Below are 26,449 nucleotides of genomic sequence, written 5' to 3'. Positions count from 1 at the left end.
CACTGTCTTCATTTGGTCCATATACCTGGAAACGTAATACATTTGTCTATGTTTACATACATTTGGCTGGTACATACAGTATGTTGTAGTACATTTGGATAATCAGGAACGGGAATGTATATATTTTCTGATTATCCACGCTACTATAACATATCTCTACACAGGACCTAGGGGTGGGAACCATGGAACAATCAAACACTGTAATCTATCTACTCAACCCAAGAGGGAAGGCTTACACATAATCAATATAATAATACAATTATAATAATTTAGTACAGCAAACACCACAGACATATACAAAATAAGTATGGTCCCATTTATATTAAAAGCCCAAACCTGATTCTCTTTGACAGTGACCTCCTCTAGTTCAGAGTCCTTATGCAGCCCCCTCTCTAACTAAGGGGCCAGGAGGTAGCAGGTTATCTCTCTGAAATAACATTTCATGGGTGTTGGGCATGTGTTGAAATGCGGGATATGAGCATCGGGGTATGGCCTGCTGGATTTTGTTGGCTATTGATTGCCATCCCTGGCGGGGGCCGAGGATCGATAGGCTGGGTTTAGACACAGTACGGGGACCACTCTCTCTTTTTTTCTCTCAGCTCCCTGCTAACGCAGTGGTCCATGGCGCTGTGGCTCGCCAAACAGCCCCCTCAGCCTGCAGGTGCACTGGCAGACAGACTCTGACTTCTCAACCAACAGCAAACTCTCAGCTCTCTATATCTTTGTCTCTATCTCTTTGTCTCTATCTCTCACCATCTTTCTCTCAGTCTTTCACTTTCTTTAGTTCTGTTGCAGTTTCCTACTCTCTGTTTCTCTCCATGCCATATTAGTTGAGTGTGAAACAGCATGTCTGAGACCACTTGTGCTCTCTCTCTCTCTCTCTCTCTCTCTCTCTCTCTCTCTCTCTCTCTCTCTCTCTCTCTCTCTCTCTCTCTCTCTCTCTCTCTCTCTCTCTCTCTCTCTCTCTCTCTCTCTCTCTCAGAGCAGCAGAGCAACGTTAGAGGAGAGTACTGAAGGAGTCGGAGCAAAAGAGATGAAGATTGAGAGAGAGAGAGAGAGACATTAATAAAGAAAGAGAAAAGAAAAAATAGCATTTCTACCTTGAAGAGTGATAAATACCCAAATTACAGCCGGGCCTGCAATCAAGAAGCTGAAATTACCGGAATTGTGGGGTCACCCTGGCAACCAGTGAGCGAACAAAGCAGGCAACAGCAGAGAGAGCAGCTGCAGAGAGTGAGCCAGGGAGGGAAGGGGAGTGGAGGGGAGGAGAGAGGGGTGGGATGAGGTGATCAGGACAAGTGGAAGATGTGGGGAGGAGAGGGGGTTGGTTGGGTGTTCAGGAGGAGGAGAAGGAGGAGTGGATAAGAGGAAAGAGTGGTGGAGGGGAGGGGAGGAGGAAGAGGTTTGAGGGGAGGAGGAGGATTGTAGGATGGGCTGGGATGGTCAGGAGAGGTGGAGAGGTGGTGGGGTGAAGGGAAGGAGAAAGGGTGAACTTAGTGAGGAGGAGGAGGGGGAGGGGAGGAGGAGGAGGAGGAAGAGGATAGAGGGGTGGTGGAGAAGAGAGAGGGGTGGGCTGGCGTGGTCAGGAGAGGTGGAGAGGTTGAAGACTGATGGTCGAGACTGATGTATGAGGTGGGTTATGAGTGCCATTTCTAAATGACAAATGCTCCAATTCTTCCAAGTGCTTGACAAATTGCTACATATTATCCATGAGTTTCACATGAGTGCAAAGTACACACTTGTAGTCAAGGTTACAGTATTCTCACATGTGCACTTGCATGCACGCACTCACTCATGCACACACACAGAATGATAGCTGCATGAAGACTTGCCTCAGCAATGTGTATAGTATGTTGTCCTCGCTAAACTATACTATACTATACTATACTGGCTACTATACTATACTATACTATACTATACTATACTATACTATACTATACTATACTATACTATACTATACTATACTATAGTAGCCAGACTGGGTCCAGTCTCTGTCTCTCTGCTGAGTCATCCAGACCATCAGATATGCTTTATAGGTATGTTGTCCTACTGTGTTGTATTTTCTCCAGCCCTCCTACCCCTTCCATTCCTTCCCTCCAGTGGTGAACAGATGGAAGTCTGTTCCATGGCGCGGGATTTAGCGATAACGCTGTTTATGAGTTCCATTGCGCACTCGGCAGGCTGCTAGCACTCTGCCTCTCTCTCAGCACAGCCACAGGAAAGAGAAAAGTTCACATAGAAAAATAGAAGCAGTTAATTTATGATTACACAATGTGTTCATGCTTATCAGTGTTTGAAATACGTTCGTATATTTAAAAAGTGCTCCGAAAGCCACATCCCCCTCCCTCCCTCCCTCTCGCCCTCTCTCTTTAGCTCCTACTAAGAGTTGAGTTCTGGCTCACATAAATGTGCTGAAACAGGAAAACTGTCTCAACTCAGAGAGAGCCTCTTCAGTCACTGGGAATGGCTGAATGTGGATTATTTGATATACAAAAGGAGGAAGTGATACAGGATGCTAGAATAACTAGGGAGAAAAACATTCCCATTCCCCCAAACAAAATAGACATTCAAATAAAGAATATATATATCTCGTAGCAGGTTTAGTGCAGTATACTACTCTGTTCTATTAAACTTAATGATCAGTCTGTTCACCGTCTCGTCCTCATGCCCAAAAGGCGCTGTGACTGGGTTCCGCTCATCATAAGGAAAACGGTATTATTACCGAAATAAGAAAATATTTCATCTAAAACATGAAACAGAAAAATGATTGCACAGACAATTCCTGTCTCTCCCAGTCTGTCCAGAGATGAACATAGGGCTTCGAACCCCCCCTCCAAAGAAGACAAAAAAATAAGAAAGTTGAGTGGGGGAAAGAGATGAAACAGAAGCCCATTGAGGTGTCCTTTGGTGTCTGTCTATTTCACCTGATTGTGGTCCCTTGAAGACGGCCCTTATAAGACTAATGTATTCTGTCATTAATGGAGCCACTCGCGTCGCTCTGCTCTGAGGGCCTGGCTGAGAGAGCCATCCTCCCGCCACAATGAAGGGCCAATTGTCTCAAATAAATGCATTATAAGCAGGAATGACAAGGTCAGGGGAACAAACAGGAGTGTCAACTCTTACCCCTGCCACTAGGGGTTTGGTTCACTAAGGGGACATACAGCGCATTCTGAAAGTATTCAGACCCCCTTGACTTTTCCACATTTTGCTACGTTACAGCCTTATTCTGAAATGTATTAAATTGATTGTTTTCCTCAAGACAAAGCAAAAATCGTTGTTTTTTTGCAAATGGATTATTATTGTTTTAAACTTAAATAGGACATTTACAAAAGTATTCAGACCCTTTACTCAGTACTTTGTTGAAGCACATTTGGCAGCAGTTACATCCAGGATCCAGGAGTCTTCTTGGGTACGACGCTGCAAGATTGGCACACCTGTATTTGGGGATTTTCTCCAATTCTTCTCTGCAGATCCTCTCAAGCTCTGTCAGGTTGAATGGGGAGCGTCACTGCACAGCTATTTTCAGGTCTCTTCAGAGCTGCTTGATCAGGTTCAAGACCGGGCTCTGGCTGGGCCACTCAAGGACATTGGGAGACTTGTCCTGAAGCCACTCATGGGTTGTCTTGGCTGTGGGCTTACAGTCGTTGTCCTGTTGGAATGAGAAGCTTCTCCCCAGTCTGAGATCCTCAGCGCTCTGGAGCAGGTGTTCATCAAGGATCTCTGTACTTTGCTCCGTTCATCTTTCCCTCCATCCTGACTAGTCTTCCAGTCCTACCGGTGAAAAACATCCCCAAAGCATGATGCTGCCACCACCATGCTTCACCATAGGGATGGTGCCAGGTTTCCTCTAGATGTGACGCTTGTCATTCAGGCCAAAAAGTTCAATCTTGGTTTCATCAGACCAGATAATCTTGTATCTCATGGTCTGAGAGATCTTTAGGTGTTTTTTTGGCAAATTCCAAGAGGGCTGTCATGTGCCTTTTACTGAGGAGTGGCTTCAGTCTGGCCATTCTACCATAAAGGCCTGAATAAAGGCCTGATTAGTGGAGTGCTGCCGAGATGGTTGTCCATCTGGAAGGTACTCCCATCTCCACAGAGGAACTCTGGAGCTCTGTCAGAGTGACCATCAGGTTCTTTGTCACCTCCTTGACCAAGGCCCTTCTCCCCCAATTGCTCAGTTTGGCCAGGCGGCCAGCTCTAGGAAAAGTCTTGGTGGTTCCAAACTTCTTCCATCTAAGAATGATGGAAGCCACTGTGTTCTTGGGGATCTTTAATGCTGCCGAAATGTTTGGTACCCTTCCCCAGATCTATGCCTCGACACAATCCTGTCTCGGAGCTCTAGGGACAATTCCTTCGACCTCATGCTTGGTTTTTGCTCTGACATGCACTGTCAACTGTGGGATCCTATATAGCACATATGTCAGAGTCAAGGCCCGCGAGGCCACATCCGGCCCGCGAGAAGGTTTTTTACGGCCCCTGGGATGATCTTGATTTGTTATTAGAACCGGCCCGCAGACCGCAGCAAGCCGGCAGCCCGCAGATCTTTTACACGCACCAATACTACATTTCCCACAATGCAACGGTGACGCACCGAGCAGTAGGCTGCTTCATTTCAATATTTATTGGCACAGCAGTTGTCAGCATCACAGTAAAATTAACTTTCAGATACCCATCAAAAATGGCAAAACGGAAGGTGGACACTGAGAACCGGGGTTTCAAACAAGGTGGGAGTCGGAGTATTTGTTCACGGAGGTAGCTGGAAAACCTGTGTGTCTTCTGTGTGGAGAAAGTGTGGCTGTACTGAAAGAGTATAATCTGAGACGACATTATGAAACGAAACACGCGGACAAAAACAAGAATATGGACATGGAACAAAGGCTACAAAAGGCAGAGGAATTAAAACGAGGCCTCAAATCTCGACAGGCTCTGTTCAAAAAAGCCAAATCACAAGGCCAGGCTGCTGTCAAGGCCAGTTTTATTTTGGCAGAAGAGATCGCTAAATCAGCCCGGCCATTTACGGAGGGGGATTTTCCGACGGAGCACCTGCGATGTGTGGACACAGGAGCGGACTGGTGGAGAAGATACGGGAAAAGATGCAAGAGGAAAACGCGACAGGTGAGCTGACAGCTTATCATTGTATCATACACCAGGAAGCGTTGTGCGGTAAAGCCTTGAAAATGGAGCATGTAATGAGCATCATCACGCGCACAGTTAACTTTATCAGAGCCAAAGGTTTGAATCACCGCCAGTTCAAGGCATTTCTGACGGAGTTAGAAACGGAGCATGGTGATTTGCCTTATCACACAGAGGTGCGATGGCTAAGCCAGGGAAAGGTGCTTCAAAGATGTTTCGAGCTTCGTGAGGAGATTTGTCTGTTCTTGGACAGCAAAGGGAAAGACACAACACAACTCCGAGACGAAATGTTTCTGTGTGAAATGGCTTTTCTGTGTGACATTACGAGTCATCTGAATGCAATGAACTTGCAGCTGCAGGGTCGGGATCGTGTCATCTCTGATATGTACAGTACAGTGAAGGCATTTAAAACCAAACTGTGCGGCAGTGGGTGCTGCGGAGTTCGCCCGTTTCCTCCCCGACACAATGCCCCAGCTGCGCATCCAGGCTGCTCAAACGTTGTCTATGTTTGGCAGCACATACCTGTGTGAACAACTGTTTTCTTTGATGAACTTGAACAAAACATCACACAGAAGTCGACTTACTGCTGAACACCTCCACTCAATTCTGAGGATTTCCTCAGCTCAGAGCCTTACCCCGAACATTGATGAACTTGTGGAAAAGATGGGACACCACCAAGTATCACCCTCAACCTCAAACAAGTGAACATTACTGTGCAATCACATATTTAGAGTTTTTACTCAGTTCAAGTTTAAAAGTTAAAGTTTAATATTTGTTTTCACTGCATGTTACTTCTCCTTAAACAAAGTGTTGTTTTTGATTAATAGATTTTTGCACTTTATTTTATTGTATTTCAATCCAATTATATTTTAAAAATATTTCAGTTGAGTGGATGATAGAAAATTGCTATTATTGTTTTTTTCTTTGAAGTAAATTTAGCCCACTTTTGCTAAAATAGAAAATATAGGCTACTGATGGTGCCTTGAATACCGGTTTCTTTCATTTAATGTTCATGTTATGGGGATTTTTATATAAAGGAAATTTGTCTTTTGTGTCTGTTGAAAATTAAAGATTACTGACAGAGCCATAAGAAAATATTGCTTTATTTATCTGATCATATTGGAATATATTTGTTAGGTTTTCAGTAGGTTCAATTAGGTTCACTAGACTATATGCGTCATTTAAAAAATTTTCAATGAACATTCGAACAGTCCGGCCCTCGGCTTGTAGCTAAATTTTTTATTTGGCCCTCCGTCCATTTGACTTTGACACCCCTGCTATATAGATAGGTGTATGCCTTTCCAAATCATTGAATTTACCACAGGTGGACTCCACTCAAGTTGTAGAAACTTCTCAAGGATGATCAATGGAAACAGAATGCACCTGAGCTCAATTTTGAATCTCACAGCAATGGGTCTGAATACTTATGTAAATAAGGTATTTCTGTTTTAATATTTAATACGTTTGCAAAAATTTCTACAAACCTGTTAAAAAGTCAAGGGATCTGAATGCACTGTATGTGACTATAATTATGTCACTGTCACAAGTGCACCTAATCAGTGAAGGAACACTTTTTAAAATCCTGTTTATCTAAAATGTTGGAGCTTAGAGATAACAAAACAATTTCATACAATCAGAAAAACATGCGCGGCGAATAATGAGAACCAGGTTTGCTAGAATAACCCTGCGAGATGCATAAAATCACACACGCTGTAGTTCAAGTTGACGTTATCGTGCCGTGCAGTCAGAGTTCAACAGTAAAAAACAACAACATCAAAAACAGTGACAACCATACAACCGATATACACATAACATGTATCAATGAGATGGATAAAAAGGAACAGTCATTGTTCAAAAGTGCACCGATTATTCCATTTCACGTGCAGATCGAGAAAGTGAATGGCCTGTGGGTAAAACAAAAGTTATTGTATCTGTTGCTATTGGGTTTGGGAAGTCTAAACATCGACCTAAGGGGAGAAGTGCAAAATGGTCCAGGGGGGGTGGGGCTATGACCAGGACAGTCTAGGATACTGTTAGCACTCCTCACCTCATGCTTTCTGAATGTCACAGAGAGCTGTGCCTGTTGTACCCCGATGACCTTGCTGGCCACCTTAACCACCCTGTTTAACCTATATTTGTTACAGTACACACGCAGTACACACACACACACACACACACACACACACACACACACACACACACACACACACACACACACACACACACACACACACACACACACACACACACACACACACACACACACACACACACACACACACACACACACACACACACACACACACACTTTCTTGTCCTATGATGAAAGGCTTGATTGATTAGAGGGTGATGATTATAGCAAATGGGAGATCTCCTTCTCTTTGAGTCTTTCTCCTTTTCTCTCTCTCTTCTCTCCCTCTCAAACCTGCTCCCTCACTCACGATGACCTCACCTTCTCTCTCCCTCTCTCTCCGAGTCCACCCCCCCCCCCTTCGCCCCCTCTCCCCGTTTCTCCATAGTAACCCATCAGTAGAGTGCCTCTCTCTCTCTCCCCTAATGGCACAGCTATTAGCGCTAATGCATTTCAAACGTACAGCAGCTGCCACATCACATTCAGATGGAGTGAATGCCTTCCATCCCTTCCTCTCTTCTCTCCCTCCTTCTTTAACCAAGTTTTTTTCCCACCATGTCCCTATCTCCTAACCCATCATACCGACAACCCACTCATTAACTATGCGCTCGAACGCTCCCCATTTTCCCATCATTCTCAGACCAGGAAATGAACGGAACCCTTTTTTTTCAATAAACAAGGACAACAAGGTAAGCATTTACATTTAAGCTCAACAGTCACGATTTAATCGTCAGACGTGATTACATCACAGTTGTACTTCCTGATTATAAATACATGAACATAAAGTTATACACTGGGCGACACACAACAATAGGTTTTGGGCGCACAAACCCCTTGACGGCGTGCAGCCACAAACTACCATTAGTGATTTGGATGTTCGGCTCTTTTTACTGACTTGGATCTTTTCGACTCGTTCTGTCAAAAGGACAACTCTTTCGAACTCATTCGGCGAACGATGAACTGAAAACTCAAAATCATGATTCTACAAGCCTCTCGTTCACATCTCATTCGCTGTCGGGGGCAGCAGGACCCCTTACCTGGCGAACGATGAACTGAAAACTCGAAAGAGTCATGATTCTACAAGCCCTCGAAACAAAAGTATACACCTCACACACATGGTCATGGGCTTACAAAGAAGAAGACACCTGTACCATGTCAGATATAGAGTTGAAATGTATTCAACTTTGAGTTTGCATCCCAATATTACACGTTATAATCATTACATAAGATTGAAATATAACAAAACCGTTGACGTAGAAACATTGGATTTTCAGAGTATTTTAAAGAAGAATGTTTATTCATTATTCATTATGAAAAATATGAAAAACATTCTACCCATGAGGCAACTAGAGGAAGATGTTGGTCATTTGACTGCAGGAAAGCCCTACACAATGTACATTTGTTGATTGCTAGCAGGGGCACAACTTTCACTGGGGACGGGGACATGACCCCCCACCCCTCCATTATGTAATTGCTTTCCTCCCCCTCAGGTTTATCAATGCACTGTGATATACAAAAAGAGGAATCGGTGTGCTTTAGGACCATACGGACATCTCAGAGCGGTCAGGTAGGCTTTTCTGCAGTTTCAGACAGCTGGATTTAGGACCACACAGACACCACAGAGCAAACAGGGGCAGCTGTTGTCTGTGTGTGTTGTGCTTTTTCTCAGAGTTGTAAAAGCAAGCAGAGCAGAAACGGGCTCCTCCTTCTTTGAATGATGTAGCTGGCAAGGTAACTGCTGTTTGACTTAACATAAAAAAGTATTTATTCCCTGTGCTGAGCTAATAGTTTACTTGACATGTAACGTGAGCTAATGTTTCATCCCCTCTCAACTGATGTTTTGTCTGAAGTGAATGAACTAGCTAGCAAGTAGCTACCACAGCCAATTCAGCTCTAGCCTATAACTATCTGCCAAATAGCCGTATCTAACAGCTGTTTTGTGTATGGAAATGTTTTGTAGCCTTTGTTTTCAACAGAAGTAAATTAACATTGGAGCTAGCCAAAAGTTGGCTAACGTTAGCTATTATTTTTCTCTCAATTATTTTTTTACCTGAATCAAACAATTCAAACGAGGCCAAACAATTGAAGACAATTTTTTGACAGCGCAATGTGAGTTTTTATTAGAGTCAGTGTAGCAATGTAACGTTATTGATCTGTCAGTTTCCCTAGCTAATTCCATACTTTTCACACTGACACGGTGTAAACAGCTCTACAGGCTTCACTATCATGGTGCACAGTCAGTACACAACACTATGCTCATCATGTCTTAGCAGGATCAGATAGTGACAGGTGTCCCTTCAGGGTCAGACAGCCAGGGAAGACCAGTATACGGAGCTCAGGTGAATCTTACAGTATATTATAACAATCAGTGAATGGACACAAAGTTCCATCTTGAGTTGATGGGTAGGCTACAGTCTGGGATCTGTGAATAGTGGTAATTTCAATTATTAAAACAGTGATTCTATTCTTGAATAATATAATGTATCAGTGGAGGCTGCTGAAGGAAGACGACTCATAATAATGACTGGAATGGAGTCAAGTTGTCATGTGGTTGATGCCATTCCATTGACTCCATTCCAGCCTTTATTATGAGCCGTCCTCCCCTCAGCATCCTCCACTGTAATGTATAAATGTACACCAAGGGAATTATTTTCATGCCTCATCTGAGCAGGATCAGATGGTGACAGAGGTCTCAGCAGGGTCAGGCAACCAGGGAAGACTAGTCTGCAATGGCGCTGAGGTGAACCTTTGCAGATGCAACACTTTATTCTCTGTGCAGCAAACACTGGACAAGCCAGAAGACTCAAAGAATGAAACTATTTTAAGACAGTCTGAAAGTTAATTTCCAAACTGTGTCAAGGCTTCATCGAGGCTTTTCCCCATGACACAAAACATGTCAAACAAAAATGCGAGGAAGACCTGGGAGACACTAGTGAATATGATGAATGGATACAGATGTGTTTGAATGCCCAGTCATGTTCATATCATCAGACATAAATTACTGTAGTTTAAGACCATCCATAGAACGTACTATATGCCAGTGAAACTGAATATCATGCACTCAGAAATGTAATTCCTCTGCTGGAGGTGTAAAACACTAAAGGGGACATATTTGCATATGTTATGCTCTTGTGAAGGCTGGCTGAATTCCGGCAAAGAGTATGTTCTTTTATCTCAGCATGTCTACAGATTCTCCCGTCTCCCTGTTTTTTCTTTGCTTGGAAATGTTGATATTGGAGACTGTTATCAGAAGAAACCGTGTAACCTAGTATTTATAGCGGCTAAGATATGCATTGCCATTAATTGTAAGGTTGGTTATTTTACATTTACATTTAAGTCATTTAGCAGACGCTCTTATCCAGAGCGACTTACAAATGTCACAATGGATGGCAGAAATGTCAAGTTATGTATACGCGAGATTGGATTTATTACAAGATTGAGGGATATATACTGTGCAACGTTCATAAGTTCTGGATGCCTTGGAATTCCGTATGACAAAAAGAGTCTTTTGAAAACGTGTCCACGTCAGGGGAATGACCTATTTAAGGCAATCTAGGCTAACGTTGGCTAGCTTGCTAGCTACTTCCAGACACAAACGAGAAAACACTCTGACCATTTTACTCGCAATAGCAGAGCTGGTTAGGCTGTTTTCATGTTATCATGAGCCATAAAATCATGCAACGTATATGTCACTTCAAGTCTAAATATATGTGTTGTGACAGTGTTATGACCACATCAAGTTATGACAAGTTATGTCAGCTCTTATAACATATTATGATATGGTTATATTGTATAACCTCCTTAATTTTGCCTTGGCAGCAGGTAATGGGGATCCATAATAAATACAAATACAATATTATTACTCTGGGTGCCGAGTAAAGTGTTAACCCAATAGGGTATCTTTCAGTTATAAAAATGCTATAAAATACTGAATATGCTATTCAATGGCACAAATCGTCCACAAGATTGCTTTGTACAAGTCATTGCAAATCTACTCCCCCATGTAGTGGATTGCCTGAAATGACATTTATGACCAGATAATGCTTTTATGAGGTGCACTAAAGGCCATACCTTCTAGCTTCCCATCCCATTCATCTCACTGGCCTCCAAACGTGCAATTCTATCATTGTGTATAATTTCAACTATTATATTGAATATGACTGTATTGTGAAATGCCTTAGGGGATGGTTCTTGTAGTCATTGGCTCCAATAGTCATGGAGCTGTAGAACTACTCTACTATTAAAAATATATAAAATATAATTTTTTAAATATAATATTTCAAATAATAATATCGTAGAAATAATAGCATCTTTACAAAAAAAGCCACAATCCATCTGCAATATTAAAGCTGATCTACCTCCTAAAAAAATAAAATAGATATATAGATATACTGTATATATATATATATATATATATATATATATATATATATATATATATATATATATATATATATACATATATATATACATATATATACAAATAAAATAAACAAATACCCAGGAGAATGCTTCCAGAGCCAATACAATAGAATGAATGGCCTGGGAAGAGACTGGTGACGGAGCTGCGATAGGAAGACCCATGACCTTGAGAAATCAGGAGAGATCAACCACTCAAATGTCTATTTTCACACACCATTTCATTTGCGGTGGAATTAAAACCCTGAACGACCATCACAACAGTTGTTACGACGGTGAGCAGCCCGCTGTTCATAACGCCGGACCGTCGCATCGTGTTATAAAACCCAGGCACCATCGCTAGAGTTGCAACGGGAAGAGGAGAGGAGTGTGATCCGTCACTACGGTAACAGATGTGACAGCAGCAGTCCAGAGGCAGAGGGAACAGCCGTGTCATTGAGTCGTATGATGTCACCGGTGTTATTGAACAGAGCAGATGGGCCGGGCCAGGTTGGGAGCAGAACGTTAAACACACACAGAGACACATACACATACACACACACAACCACACAAATACCCCCCCCCCCTGCAAACAAGCACACTCCCGTACACATAGATAAACATACTCGCACAAGACTTCATTCGACCCCCCCTCGTCTCTCTTACATAAACACCTTTCTCTGGGCCTCTGACAGCTTGCTCCTCCCGTTCGTTTAAGATGCTCTGCGCTGCTCCTAATATGCCCAAAGAGCATGCCGCCCTAATCTAATTACAATGTCACTCAGCCGAGTGTTCACCCAAACGGAAATTAGAAAAGCACAAAATCTACAAACAGGAGAAATCTTCTCACAGGGAACGTGGCATATCTTCCTCTCGCCTCCCTCCCTCCTCCTCCTCTCCTCCCCACCAAGGTTTTTTAATGGCTTCACAGTCGCCCGCCGAGATTCATTACCTGCTCTAATTATAAAGGCAAATGAAATCAGCTCCAATACATTATTAATGGAGTAGCGCCATTAGGATTCATTTGCAGTATTTGCAACAATATTATATTTTCTAACTGTTTTCATGGCTGATTAAAGACTGTGACAGATAAGAAAAAAAGGTGGAGGGAGGGAAAGGGGTGAGGATCAGACAGAAGGAGCGTGGGGGAGGAGGGAGGAAGGAGAGAGAGAGAGAGAAAGAGAGAGAGAGAGAGGGAGATAGCGGGAGAGGGGAAGTGAGGGGGGGAGAGGGAGAGAGTTGGCTTTTCCACTTGAAGAGACAGTGAAGCCATATTGGATGCAGTTCCCTATGAACAGGTGTGCTGTGTGAGGGCACTGTGACCCAAACCCAACTACCTGCATGGGTACACATCCGATCGAGACGCATTAAAGCTGACCAGCTGACCACTGGCAGACAGAGAGGAAGGCACTGACAGACAGAACCACCTTGGTTCGGTAGAAACAGTCACCCCGTGACTCTGGCTTCAGAGTGTAAGCGACCATGAATAAAAATGAACTTTTCTGGGATGTAGGGCTCATAATTATGAGTTTTAAATCAGTTAAAGCCTTTTCTCAAATATCCCCCGGGAAGCACAGGGTTAAAAATCCATTTGTGGGAGGTGTACCATGACAGTGAGCTCGTCTCCCTGGAGACAGAGGATACGACATTGGGGAATGAATGTGTGTCTGTGTGTCTGCTGCTGGGTGTGAGATTGAGTGTGTGTGTCAGTACGTGTGTGTATTTGCAGGGCATCTGTTTGTTTGTTAATCTGAGAGTCAGTGGACCATGTGCGTACACACACATACTGCACACGCAAACGCAAACAAACACACGCAAACACACACACACGCAAACACACACACACACAAACAAACACACACACACACACACACACACACACACACACACACACACACACACACACACACACACACACACACACACACACACACACACACACACACACACACACACACACACACACACACACACACACACACACACACACACACACACACACACACACACACACACACACACACACACACACAAGCCAAGTAATACCCAAGCTTCTGAACTGTAGACATTAGCAGTTAGTGGTGTTCCACTGTTTTAAATGTCAGGTGCTGGGAAATGCAAAGTTCAACTGGCTTTTCCCTTTCAGGCACAACACAGATTGACCATATGTAGAATCAGGCTGTTGTATATTATTACATGCTCAAACACATACATCTTTATCTGGGGTGGTGTATGTGAGTGTGTACATGTGTCTGTAACATTGATAGCATTGGCATTTAAAAGAAAAACAAAACTTTGGTGGATAAATGTAAACATGAAGAAGAGATTAATAGATAGAGAAAGAGGAAAAGAGAGTGAGTATATAGAGAGAGAGGTAGAGAGAGGTAGAGAGAGAAGTAGAGAGAGAGAGGTAGAGAGAGTAGAGAGAGAGAGAGGTAGTGAGAAGTAGAGAGAGATAGAGAGAGTTACAGAGAGAGAGAGATATACAGAGATAAATATACAGAGAGAGAGATACATAGAGAGATAAATATATACAGAGAGAGATATATATACAGAGAGAGATACATAGAGAGGGAAATATACAGAGAGAGAGATATACAGAGAGAGATGTACAAATATATATATATATATATATAGAGAGAGAGAGAGAGAGAGAGAGAGAGAGAGAGAGAGAGAGAGAGAGAGAGAGAGAGAGAGAGAGAGAGAGAGAGAGAGAGAGAGAGAGAGAGAGAGCGATACAGAGAGGGAGAGATATACAGATATATATATATATACACTGCTCAAAAAAAATAAAGGGAACACACAACACAATGTAACTCCAAGTCAATCACACTTCTGTGAAATCAAACTGTCCATTTAGGATGCAACACTGATTGACAATAAATTTCACATGCTGTTGTGCAAATGGAATAGACAACAGGTGGAAATTATAGGCAATTAGCAAGACACCCCCAATAAAGGAGTGGTTCTGCAGGTGGTGACCACAGACCACTTCTCAGTTCCTATGCTTCCTGGCTTATGTTTTGGTCACTTTTGAATGCTGGTGGTGCTTTCACTCTAGTGGTAGCATGAGACGGAGTCTACAACCCACACAAGTGGCTCAGGTAGTGCAGCTCATCCAGGATGGGACATCAATGCGAGCTGTGGCAAGAAGGTTTGCTGTGTCTGTCAGTGTAGTGTCCAGAGCATAGAGGCGCGACCAGGAGACAGGCCAGTACATCAGGAGACGTGGAGGAGGCCGTAGGAGGGCAACAACCCAGCAGCAGGACCGCTACCTCCGCCTTTGTGCAAGGAGGAGCAGGAGGAGCACTGCCAGAGCCTTTCAAAATGACCTCCAGCAGGCCCAAATGTGCATGTGTCTGCTCATACGGTCAGAAACAGACTCCATGAGGTTGGTATGAGGGCCCGACGTCCACTCCGTGCAGGACGTTTGGCATTTGCCAGAGAACACCAAGATGTGTTCCTCCTAATGCAAGACAATGCTAGACCTCATGTGGCTGGAGTGTGTCAGCAGTTCCTGCAAGAGGAAGGCATTGATGCTATGGACTGGCCCGCCCGTTCCCCAGACCTGAATCCAATTGAGCACATCTGGGACATCATGTCTCGCTCCATCCACCAACTCCACGTTGCACCAGACTGTCCAGGAGTTGGCGGATGCTTTAGTCCAGGTCTGGGAGGAGATCCCTCAGGAGACCATCCGCCCCCTCATCAGGAGCATGCCCAGGCATTATAGGGAGGTCATACAGGCACGTGGAGGCCACACACACTACTGAGCCTCATTTTGACTTCTTTTAAGGACATTACATCAAAGTTGGATCAGCCTGTAGTGTGGTTTTCCACTTTAATTTTGAGTGTGACTCCAGAAATTTGATTTCCATTGATAATTGATTTTGTTGTCAGCACATTCAACTATGTCAAGAGAAAAGTAATTAATAAGAATATTTCATTCATTCAGATCTAGGATGTGTTATTTTAGTGTTCCCTTTATTTTTTTGAGCAGTGTATATATAGAGAGAGAGATATATACATAGAGAGAGATACTGTATATATACAGAGATATATCCAGAGTTATATATACAGAAAGATATATATATATATATATATGTACAGAAAAAGCGATATATATACAGAGAGAGATATATATATACAGGGAGATATATATATATACAGAGAGAGATATATATATACAGAGAGAGATATATATATATATATATACATAGATATATATATATATATACAGAGAGAGATATACAAAGAGATATATACAGATATATATATATATACAGATATATATATATATATATATATATACTGAAAGTAAAGGGGCTGAATAATTTTGCACGCCCAATTTTTCAGTTTTTGAGATGTTAAAAAAGTTTGAAATATCCAATAAAATGTCGTTCCACTTCATGATTGTGTCCCACTTGTTGTTGATTCTTCACAAAAAATACAGTTTTATATCTTTATGTTTGAAGCCTGAAATGTGGCAAAAGGTCGCAAATGCACTGTATATATATATATATATATATATATATATATATATATATATATATATATATATATACAGAGAGAGATATATATATACAGGGAGAGAGATAAATATACAGAGAGAGAGATAAATATACAGAGAGATATATATATATATATATATACAGAGAGAGAGATATATATATACAGGGAGAGAGATAAATATACAGAGAGATATATATATATATATATATACAGAGAGAGAGAGATATATATATATATATATACAGAGAGAGAGATATATATATACAGGGAGAGAGATAAATATACAGAGAGAGAGATAAATATACAGAGAGAGATATATATATATACAGGGAGAGAGATAAATATACAGAGAGAGAGATAAATATACAGAGAGATATATATATATATATATATACAGAGAGAGAGATATATATATACAGAGAGAGATATATATATACAGGGAGAGAGATAAATATACAGAGAGAGATATATATATACAGGGAGAGAGATAAATATACAGAGAGAGATATATATATACAGGGAGAGAGATAAATATACAGAGAGAGAGATAAATATACAGGGAGAGAGATAAATATACAGAGAGAGAGATAAATATACAGAGAGATATATATATATATATATACAGGGAGAGATATATATATATACAGAGAGAGATATATATATACAGGGAGAGAGATAAATATACAGAGAGAGATATATATATACAGGGAGAGAGATAAATATACAGAGAGAGATATATATATACAGGGAGAGAGATAAATATACAGAGAGAGAGATAAATATACAGAGAGATATATATATATATATATATATATATATATATATATATATATACAGAGAGAGAGATATATATATACAGAGAGAGATATATATATATACAGGGAGAGAGATAAATATACAGAGAGAGAGATAAATATACAGAGAGATATATATATATATATATATACAGAGAGAGAGATATATATATACAGAGAGAGATATATATATACAGAGAGAGAGATAAATATACAGAGAGATATATATATATATATATATACAGAGAGAGAGATATATATATACAGAGAGAGATATATATATACAGGGAGAGAGATAAATATACAGAGAGAGATATATATATACAGGGAGAGAGATAAATATACAGAGAGAGATATATATATACAGGGAGAGAGATAAATATACAGAGAGAGAGATAAATATACAGAGAGATATATATATATATATATATATACAGAGAGAGAGATATATATACAGAGAGAGATATATATATACAGGGAGAGAGATAAATATACAGAGAGAGAGATAAATATACAGAGAGATATATATATATATATATATACAGAGAGAGAGATATATATATACAGGGAGAGAGATAAATATACAGAGAGAGAGATAAATATACAGAGAGAGATATATATATACAGGGAGAGAGATAAATATACAGAGAGAGATATATATATACAGGGAGAGAGATAAATATACAGAGAGAGATATATATATACAGGGAGAGAGATAAATATACAGAGAGAGAGATAAATATACAGAGAGATATATATATATATATATATACAGAGAGAGAGATATATATATACAGGGAGAGAGATAAATATACAGAGAGAGAGATAAATATACAGAGAGAGATATATACAGAGAGAGATATACAGAGAGATATATACAGAGAGAGATATACAAAGGGATATATACAGAGAGAGATACAGATATATATATATATATACAGAGATGTATATACACAGAGAGGTAGATACAGAGAGAGGGAGATATACAGAGAGAGAGAGAGATACAGAGAGAGAGAGATATACAGAGAGAGAGGGTTCTGATTTTACCTTGATCCCGTCCTGCCAGGGATACATTGTCTGCAGCTGCTCCGCCTCTCTGGCTAGCCTCTACACAGGAAACACACAGGAATCAGAGGTTAGGGTCAAAGGTCAATACATGGCTCTGCTGGGTCAGTGTGTAGATGTCAGAGTGTGTGTGTATGTTTGTGGGAAACCGCCTTACAGAGCCAATCTGCTCTCTAGGGAAAACACTGAGTGCGCTGACTGCTGTTCATAGACTGTATAATTCAAGAGGCAGTGGCTGGTGCCAAGCTCCGCATGCTCCTCAATGGGCCTACACATTTGTCCTAACTGTCAGGGGAAATGGCATTTCTGTTAAGCGCAAGCTAAATTGGTACAATTTCAGACCATGTACTGTGGCAAATTGTGAGCTACACGTGTTGAGACTAGCTAGCGCTGTTGAAATGTGTGTTGCAAATGGAAGAAGAAACCATGGTTACAACCCTGTTATTCCAGGAGGTAACGGACAGTTAGCGTTTGGATTGGAGAAGGTAGGGCCATTGAATAACATGAATATGTTGAGTAATATTAAACTTTTCCAAACCAAGAAGACAAGGAATTTCTGTCAAAGGCATTTTCGTGGCTAGCTGAGTTCAGTGCAGGGTTGCTTTCTGTATTGGCATGTTTTTGGTCTTTTGGCTCCTAACTATTAATGGTTATACAACAGGTCTGACATAGTTCATTGCAAAGGGATTGTAACATTGACTACTACTGTCTATGTGCAGAGGCTTATGGGTGACAGTATTAAGTCACCCAGTGGCAAAATAGAGTGAGGCTCTAGAGAGGTAGTCTCTTCCATGTGTTTTTGCATGGTGCCCATGCCTTAGTACTGTATTTAGGTATGCTCTCTGCTCCCACTTCAATTCCCAGCACGCCTCTAGGGGGCGATCTGGTTCCCGTCCCAGAATTATCCAACCAGCCACACAGTCCCTGGGCTCGGAAATTACAAACCCTATTTAGACTCCCACTAAGAGGACTTTCATTTCTGGTACAACATCAAAGGAGCCCTATTCCCCAAGCACATCAGGAGAGGGTTTTCGTCTCCTAAAAGACAGGAAAGTCAGAAACTCTCGTTAGAGACAGAAGTGTCCTATTTTCTGCCTGGGGGTCCACCCCCTATCACTAAGACCCTCCCACTCACAGCTAGCCAGACATAAACCCTCCTACTCTCAGCAAAGTGTATCCTCCACTACCTCGTGTAGCCTTTTAAAGTTTGGCATAATGGCTATGATATCACTATACCTCATTAGTAAAACATAATAACATGACTAATTATGTACCCATGTGCTTGTGCACTGAACATTGAACATTCAACACCTTAATCATCCAAATGACTATTCCTTTCATACAGTCACTCCTAACGAGATGGCGAACCCCTGAAACAATGACACACACAGCAGAGCTAATTAGTCTAACGAAATGATTTCCACAAAGTGAATTAATGGAGACTCCATCAGTTGTGTGGTCGTGTGATGTTGTGTGGTGTTGTGTTGTGTGGTGTTGTGTGGTGTGGTGTTGTGTTGTGTTTTGGGTGTGGTGTGGTGTTGCGGGTGTGGTGTTGTGCATACAAAGCAAGGGTCAACCTAGCTAAAGGACATTGTTAAGAATTTTACCATCCACTACAACAGTTTTCAATTACGAAAGCAACAATGGAGAGCTGCTGGCTAAACAATGACCTCCAGATTCTACACAGCTTTGAATTTGCCTGCAAATATGACTGAAGGGTTAGCCTACACGTAAAGAATAACCTTTTCTGTCACCGTTTACATGACTTTGACTATGAATGATTTGTGAAGCGTCCGAGCTGATGAAGACATAACACCTTCAGAAGTTGTTTCTTTGGTTCTAAAGTGGGATCTTTCATATTTGGCTGACCATCAACGCCAAACGGTTGTAGTCTATCAATGTGTTTCTCGAACTGTGACGTCCCTTCAAGGACACAGTCGTTATAGCAGAGGAGGAAAGGTCATGATGAATGAGGACGTTAAAGTTTAGTGCCCATGTCCAGGGCGCTGCATGTGAAGAATGGTTCCTCCCTTGGTCTCTGCCATTCCTTCCTGGTGATCTGTGACCTGTCCATCCCTTCATCCGTCTGACTCATTTTACTTTCAGTAGTCAATATGTCCATACAAATCTCTCCCTTGTCACTCAGAGAATTCCATTTTCTCTCCTCCTGCATAATCCACAGCTCTGTTCGCTTAGTACTCTGTCTCTGTCCTCATCTTCAGGACTCTGTTTCTCTGTCTTCATCACATTACTCTGTTTCTCTGTCTTCATCACATTACTCTGTTTCTCTGTCCTCATCTTCAGGACTCTGTTTCTCTGTCTTCATCACATTACTCTGTTTCTCTGTCCTCATCTTCAGTACTCTGTTTCTCTGTCTTCATCTCAGTACTCTGTTTCTCTGTCCTCATCTTCAGTACTCTGTTTCTCTGTCTTCATCACATTACTCTGTTTCTCTGTCCTCATCTTCAGTACTCTGTTTCTCTGTCTTCATCACATTACTCTGTTTCTCTGTCCTCATCTTCAGTACTCTGTTTCTCTGTCTTCATCTCAGTACTCTGTTTCTCTGTCTTCATCACATTACTCTGTTTCTATGTCTTCATCACAGTACTCTGTTTCTCTGTCTTTATCACATTACTCTGTTTCTATGTCTTCATCACAGTACTCTGTCTCTGTCCTCATCTTCAGTACTCTGTGTCTCTGTATTCATCACAGTACTCTGTTTTTCTGTCTTCATCTCAGTACTCTGTTTCTCTGTCTTCATCTCAGTACTCTGTGTCTCTGCATTCATCACAGTACTCTGTTTCTCTGTCTTCATCACATTACTGTTTCTCTGTCTTCATCTCAGTACTATGTTTATCTGTCTTCATCACATTACTGTTTCTCTGTTTCTCGGTCTTCATCTCAGTACTCTGTTTATCTGTCTTCATCACGTTACTCTGTTTATCTGTCTACATCACATTACTGTTTCTCTGTTTCTCGGTCTTCATCTCAGTACTCTGTTTCTCTGTCTTCATCTCAGTACTCTGTTTATCTGTCTTCATCACATTACTGTTTCTCTGTTTCTCGGTCTTCATCTCAGAACTCTGTTACTCTGTCTTCATCTAAGTACTCTGTTTCTCTGTATTCATCTCAGTACCCTGTGTCTCTGTATTCATCTCAGTACTCTGTTTCTCTGTCTTCATCTCAATACTATGTTTCTCAATCTTCATCTCAGTACTCTGTTTTTCAATCTTCATCTCAGTACTCTGTTTCTCTGTCTTCATCTCAATACTATGTTTCTCAATCTTCATCTCAGTACTCTGTTTCTCAATCTTCATCTCAGTACTCTGTTTCTCTGCCTTCATCACATTACTGTTTCTATGTTTCTCTGTCTTCATCTCAGTACTCTGTGTCTCTGTCTTCATCTCAGTACTCTGTTTCTCTGTCTTCATCTCAGTACTCTGTTTCTCTGTCTTCATCTCAGTACTCTGTTTCTCTGTCTTCATCTCAGTACTCTGTTTCTCTGTCTTCATCTCAGTACTCTGTTTCTCTGTCTTCATCTCAGTACTCTGTTTCTCTTTCTTCATCCTTAGTACTCTGTTTCTCTGTCTTCATCTCAGTACTCTGTTTCTCTGTCTTCATCTCAGTACTCTGTTTCTCTTTATTCATCACATTACTGTTTCTCTGTCTTAATCTCAGTACTCTGTTTATCTGTCTTCATCACATTACTCTGTTTCTCTGTCTTCATCACATTACTCTGTTTCTCTGTCTTAATCTCAGTACTCTGTTTATCTGTCTTCATCACATTACTCTGTTCCTCTGTCTTCATCACATTACTCTGTTTCTCTGTCTTCATCACATTACTCTGTTTCTCTGTCCTCATCTCAGTACTCTGTTTTTCTGTCTTCATCCTCAGTACTCTGTTTCTCTGTCTACATCTCAGTACTCTGTTTCTCTGTCTTCATCTCATTACTCTGTTTCTCTGTCTTCATCACGTTACTCTGTTTCTCTGTCTACATCACATTACTCTGTTTCTCTGTTTCTCGGTCTTCATCTCAGTACTCTGTTTCTCTGTCTTTATCTCAGTACTCTGTTTCTCTGTCTTCATCTCAGTACTATGTTTATCTGTCTTCATCACATTACTGTTTCTCTGTTTCTCGGTCTTCATCTCAGTACTCTGTTTATCTGTCTTCATCACGTTACTCTGTTTATCTGTCTACATCACATTACTGTTTCTCTGTTTCTCGGTCTTCATCTCAGTACTCTGTTTCTCTGTCTTCATCTCAATACTATGTTTCTCAATCTTCATCTCAGTACTCTGTTTCTCAATCTTCATCTCAGTACTCTGTTTCTCTGCCTTCATCACATTACTGTTTCTATGTTTCTCTGTCTTCATCTCAGTACTCTGTGTCTCTGTCTTCATCTCAGTACTCTGTTTCTCTGTCTTCATCTCAGTACTCTGTTTCTCTGTCTTCATCTCAGTACTCTGTTTCTCTGTCTTCATCTCAGTACTCTGTTTCTCTGTCTTCATCTCAGTACTCTGTTTCTCTGTCTTCATCTCAGTACTCTGTTTCTCTTTCTTCATCCTTAGTACTCTGTTTCTCTGTCTTCATCTCAGTACTCTGTTTCTCTGTCTTCATCTCAGTACTCTGTTTCTCTGTCTTCATCTCAGTACTCTGTTTCTCTTTATTCATCACATTACTGTTTCTCTGTCTTAATCTCAGTACTCTGTTTATCTGTCTTCATCACATTACTCTGTTTCTCTGTCTTCATCACATTACTCTGTTTCTCTGTCTTAATCTCAGTACTCTGTTTATCTGTCTTCATCACATTACTCTGTTCCTCTGTCTTCATCACATTACTCTGTTTCTCTGTCTTCATCACATTACTCTGTTTCTCTGTCCTCATCTCAGTACTCTGTTTTTCTGTCTTCATCCTCAGTACTCTGTTTCTCTGTCTACATCTCAGTACTCTATTTCTCTGTCTTCATCTCATTACTCTGTTTCTCTGTCTTCATCACGTTACTCTGTTTCTCTGTCTACATCACATTACTCTGTTTCTCTGTTTCTCGGTCTTCATCTCAGTACTCTGTTTCTCTGTCTTTATCTCAGTACTCTGTTTCTCTGTCTTCATCTCAGTACTATGTTTATCTGTCTTCATCACATTACTGTTTCTCTGTTTCTCGGTCTTCATCTCAGTACTCTGTTTATCTGTCTTCATCACGTTACTCTGTTTATCTGTCTACATCACATTACTGTTTCTCTGTTTCTCGGTCTTCATCTCAGTACTCTGTTTCTCTGTCTTCATCTCAATACTATGTTTCTCAATCTTCATCTCAGTACTCTGTTTCTCAATCTTCATCTCAGTACTCTGTTTCTCTGCCTTCATCACATTACTGTTTCTATGTTTCTCTGTCTTCATCTCAGTACTCTGTGTCTCTGTCTTCATCTCAGTACTCTGTTTCTCTGTCTTCATCTCAGTACTCTGTTTTTCTGTCTTCATCTCAGTACTCTGTTTCTCTGTCTTCATCTCAGTACTCTGTTTCTCTGTCTTCATCTCAGTACTCTGTTTCTCTGTCTTCATCTCAGTACTCTGTTTCTCTGTCTTCATCTCAGTACTCTGTTTCTCTGTCTTCATCTCAGTACTCTGTTTCTCTGTCTTCATCTCAGTACTCTGTTTCTCTTTCTTCATCCTTAGTACTCTGTTTCTCTGTCTTCATCTCAGTACTCTGTTTCTCTGTCTTCATCTCAGTACTCTGTTTCTCTTTATTCATCACATTACTGTTTCTCTGTCTTAATCTCAGTACTCTGTTTATCTGTCTTCATCACATTACTCTGTTTCTCTGTCTTCATCACATTACTCTGTTTCTCTGTCCTCATCTTCAGGACTCTGTTTCTCTGTCTTCATCACATTACTCTGTTTCTCTGTCCTCATCTTCAGTACTCTGTTTCTCTGTCTTCATCTCAGTACTCTGTTTCTCTGTCCTCATCTTCAGTACTCTGTTTCTCTGTCTTCATCACATTACTCTGTTTCTCTGTCCTCATCTTCAGTACTCTGTTTCTCTGTCTTCATCACATTACTCTGTTTCTCTGTCCTCATCTTCAGTACTCTGTTTCTCTGTCTTCATCTCAGTACTCTGTTTCTCTGTCTTCATCACATTACTCTGTTTCTATGTCTTCATCACAGTACTCTGTTTCTCTGTCTTCATCTCAGTACTCTGTTTCTCTGTCTTCATCTCAGTACTCTGTGTCTCTGCATTCATCACAGTACTCTGTTTCTCTGTCTTCATCACATTACTGTTTCTCTGTCTTCATCTCAGTACTATGTTTATCTGTCTTCATCACATTACTGTTTCTCTGTTTCTCGGTCTTCATCTCAGTACTCTGTTTATCTGTCTTCATCACGTTACTCTGTTTATCTGTCTACATCACATTACTGTTTCTCTGTTTCTCGGTCTTCATCTCAGTACTCTGTTTCTCTGTCTTCATCTCAGTACTCTGTTTATCTGTCTTCATCACATTACTGTTTCTCTGTTTCTCGGTCTTCATCTCAGAACTCTGTTACTCTGTCTTCATCTAAGTACTCTGTTTCTCTGTATTCATCTCAGTACCCTGTGTCTCTGTATTCATCTCAGTACTCTGTTTCTCTGTCTTCATCTCAATACTATGTTTCTCAATCTTCATCTCAGTACTCTGTTTTTCAATCTTCATCTCAGTACTCTGTTTCTCTGTCTTCATCTCAATACTATGTTTCTCAATCTTCATCTCAGTACTCTGTTTCTCAATCTTCATCTCAGTACTCTGTTTCTCTGCCTTCATCACATTACTGTTTCTATGTTTCTCTGTCTTCATCTCAGTACTCTGTGTCTCTGTCTTCATCTCAGTACTCTGTTTCTCTGTCTTCATCTCAGTACTCTGTTTCTCTGTCTTCATCTCAGTACTCTGTTTCTCTGTCTTCATCTCAGTACTCTGTTTCTCTGTCTTCATCTCAGTACTCTGTTTCTCTGTCTTCATCTCAGTACTCTGTTTCTCTTTCTTCATCCTTAGTACTCTGTTTCTCTGTCTTCATCTCAGTACTCTGTTTCTCTGTCTTCATCTCAGTACTCTGTTTCTCTTTATTCATCACATTACTGTTTCTCTGTCTTAATCTCAGTACTCTGTTTATCTGTCTTCATCACATTACTCTGTTTCTCTGTCTTCATCACATTACTCTGTTTCTCTGTCTTAATCTCAGTACTCTGTTTATCTGTCTTCATCACATTACTCTGTTCCTCTGTCTTCATCACATTACTCTGTTTCTCTGTCTTCATCACATTACTCTGTTTCTCTGTCCTCATCTCAGTACTCTGTTTTTCTGTCTTCATCCTCAGTACTCTGTTTCTCTGTCTACATCTCAGTACTCTGTTTCTCTGTCTTCATCTCATTACTCTGTTTCTCTGTCTTCATCACGTTACTCTGTTTCTCTGTCTACATCACATTACTCTGTTTCTCTGTTTCTCGGTCTTCATCTCAGTACTCTGTTTCTCTGTCTTTATCTCAGTACTCTGTTTCTCTGTCTTCATCTCAGTACTATGTTTATCTGTCTTCATCACATTACTGTTTCTCTGTTTCTCGGTCTTCATCTCAGTACTCTGTTTATCTGTCTTCATCACGTTACTCTGTTTATCTGTCTACATCACATTACTGTTTCTCTGTTTCTCGGTCTTCATCTCAGTACTCTGTTTCTCTGTCTTCATCTCAATACTATGTTTCTCAATCTTCATCTCAGTACTCTGTTTCTCAATCTTCATCTCAGTACTCTGTTTCTCTGCCTTCATCACATTACTGTTTCTATGTTTCTCTGTCTTCATCTCAGTACTCTGTGTCTCTGTCTTCATCTCAGTACTCTGTTTCTCTGTCTTCATCTCAGTACTCTGTTTCTCTGTCTTCATCTCAGTACTCTGTTTCTCTGTCTTCATCTCAGTACTCTGTTTCTCTGTCTTCATCTCAGTACTCTGTTTCTCTGTCTTCATCTCAGTACTCTGTTTCTCTTTCTTCATCCTTAGTACTCTGTTTCTCTGTCTTCATCTCAGTACTCTGTTTCTCTGTCTTCATCTCAGTACTCTGTTTCTCTGTCTTCATCTCAGTACTCTGTTTCTCTTTATTCATCACATTACTGTTTCTCTGTCTTAATCTCAGTACTCTGTTTATCTGTCTTCATCACATTACTCTGTTTCTCTGTCTTCATCACATTACTCTGTTTCTCTGTCTTAATCTCAGTACTCTGTTTATCTGTCTTCATCACATTACTCTGTTCCTCTGTCTTCATCACATTACTCTGTTTCTCTGTCTTCATCACATTACTCTGTTTCTCTGTCCTCATCTCAGTACTCTGTTTTTCTGTCTTCATCCTCAGTACTCTGTTTCTCTGTCTACATCTCAGTACTCTATTTCTCTGT

General features: G+C 40.9%; 1 protein-coding gene across 2 annotated transcripts in view; it reads right to left on the bottom strand.

Annotated features, from left to right (window-relative positions):
* LOC124031552 (voltage-dependent calcium channel subunit alpha-2/delta-2-like) overlaps positions 1 to 26,449 on the bottom strand; it is a 302,484-nt gene that overhangs the window by 116,007 nt on the left and 160,028 nt on the right. For both annotated transcript variants that reach the window (XM_046342944.1, XM_046342945.1), the window contains exon 4: positions 18,016 to 18,075. In XM_046342944.1, coding sequence (XP_046198900.1) covers positions 18,016 to 18,075 — 60 coding nt within the window. The remainder of the gene's footprint in view (positions 1 to 18,015; positions 18,076 to 26,449) is intronic.

Source organism: Oncorhynchus gorbuscha, linkage group LG03, assembly GCF_021184085.1.
Source record: "Oncorhynchus gorbuscha isolate QuinsamMale2020 ecotype Even-year linkage group LG03, OgorEven_v1.0, whole genome shotgun sequence".
NCBI classification, from domain to species: domain Eukaryota; kingdom Metazoa; phylum Chordata; class Actinopteri; order Salmoniformes; family Salmonidae; genus Oncorhynchus; species Oncorhynchus gorbuscha.
The sequence above is the reverse complement of the archived record's forward strand: the minus strand, read 5'-3'. Positions and strand labels throughout refer to the sequence as shown.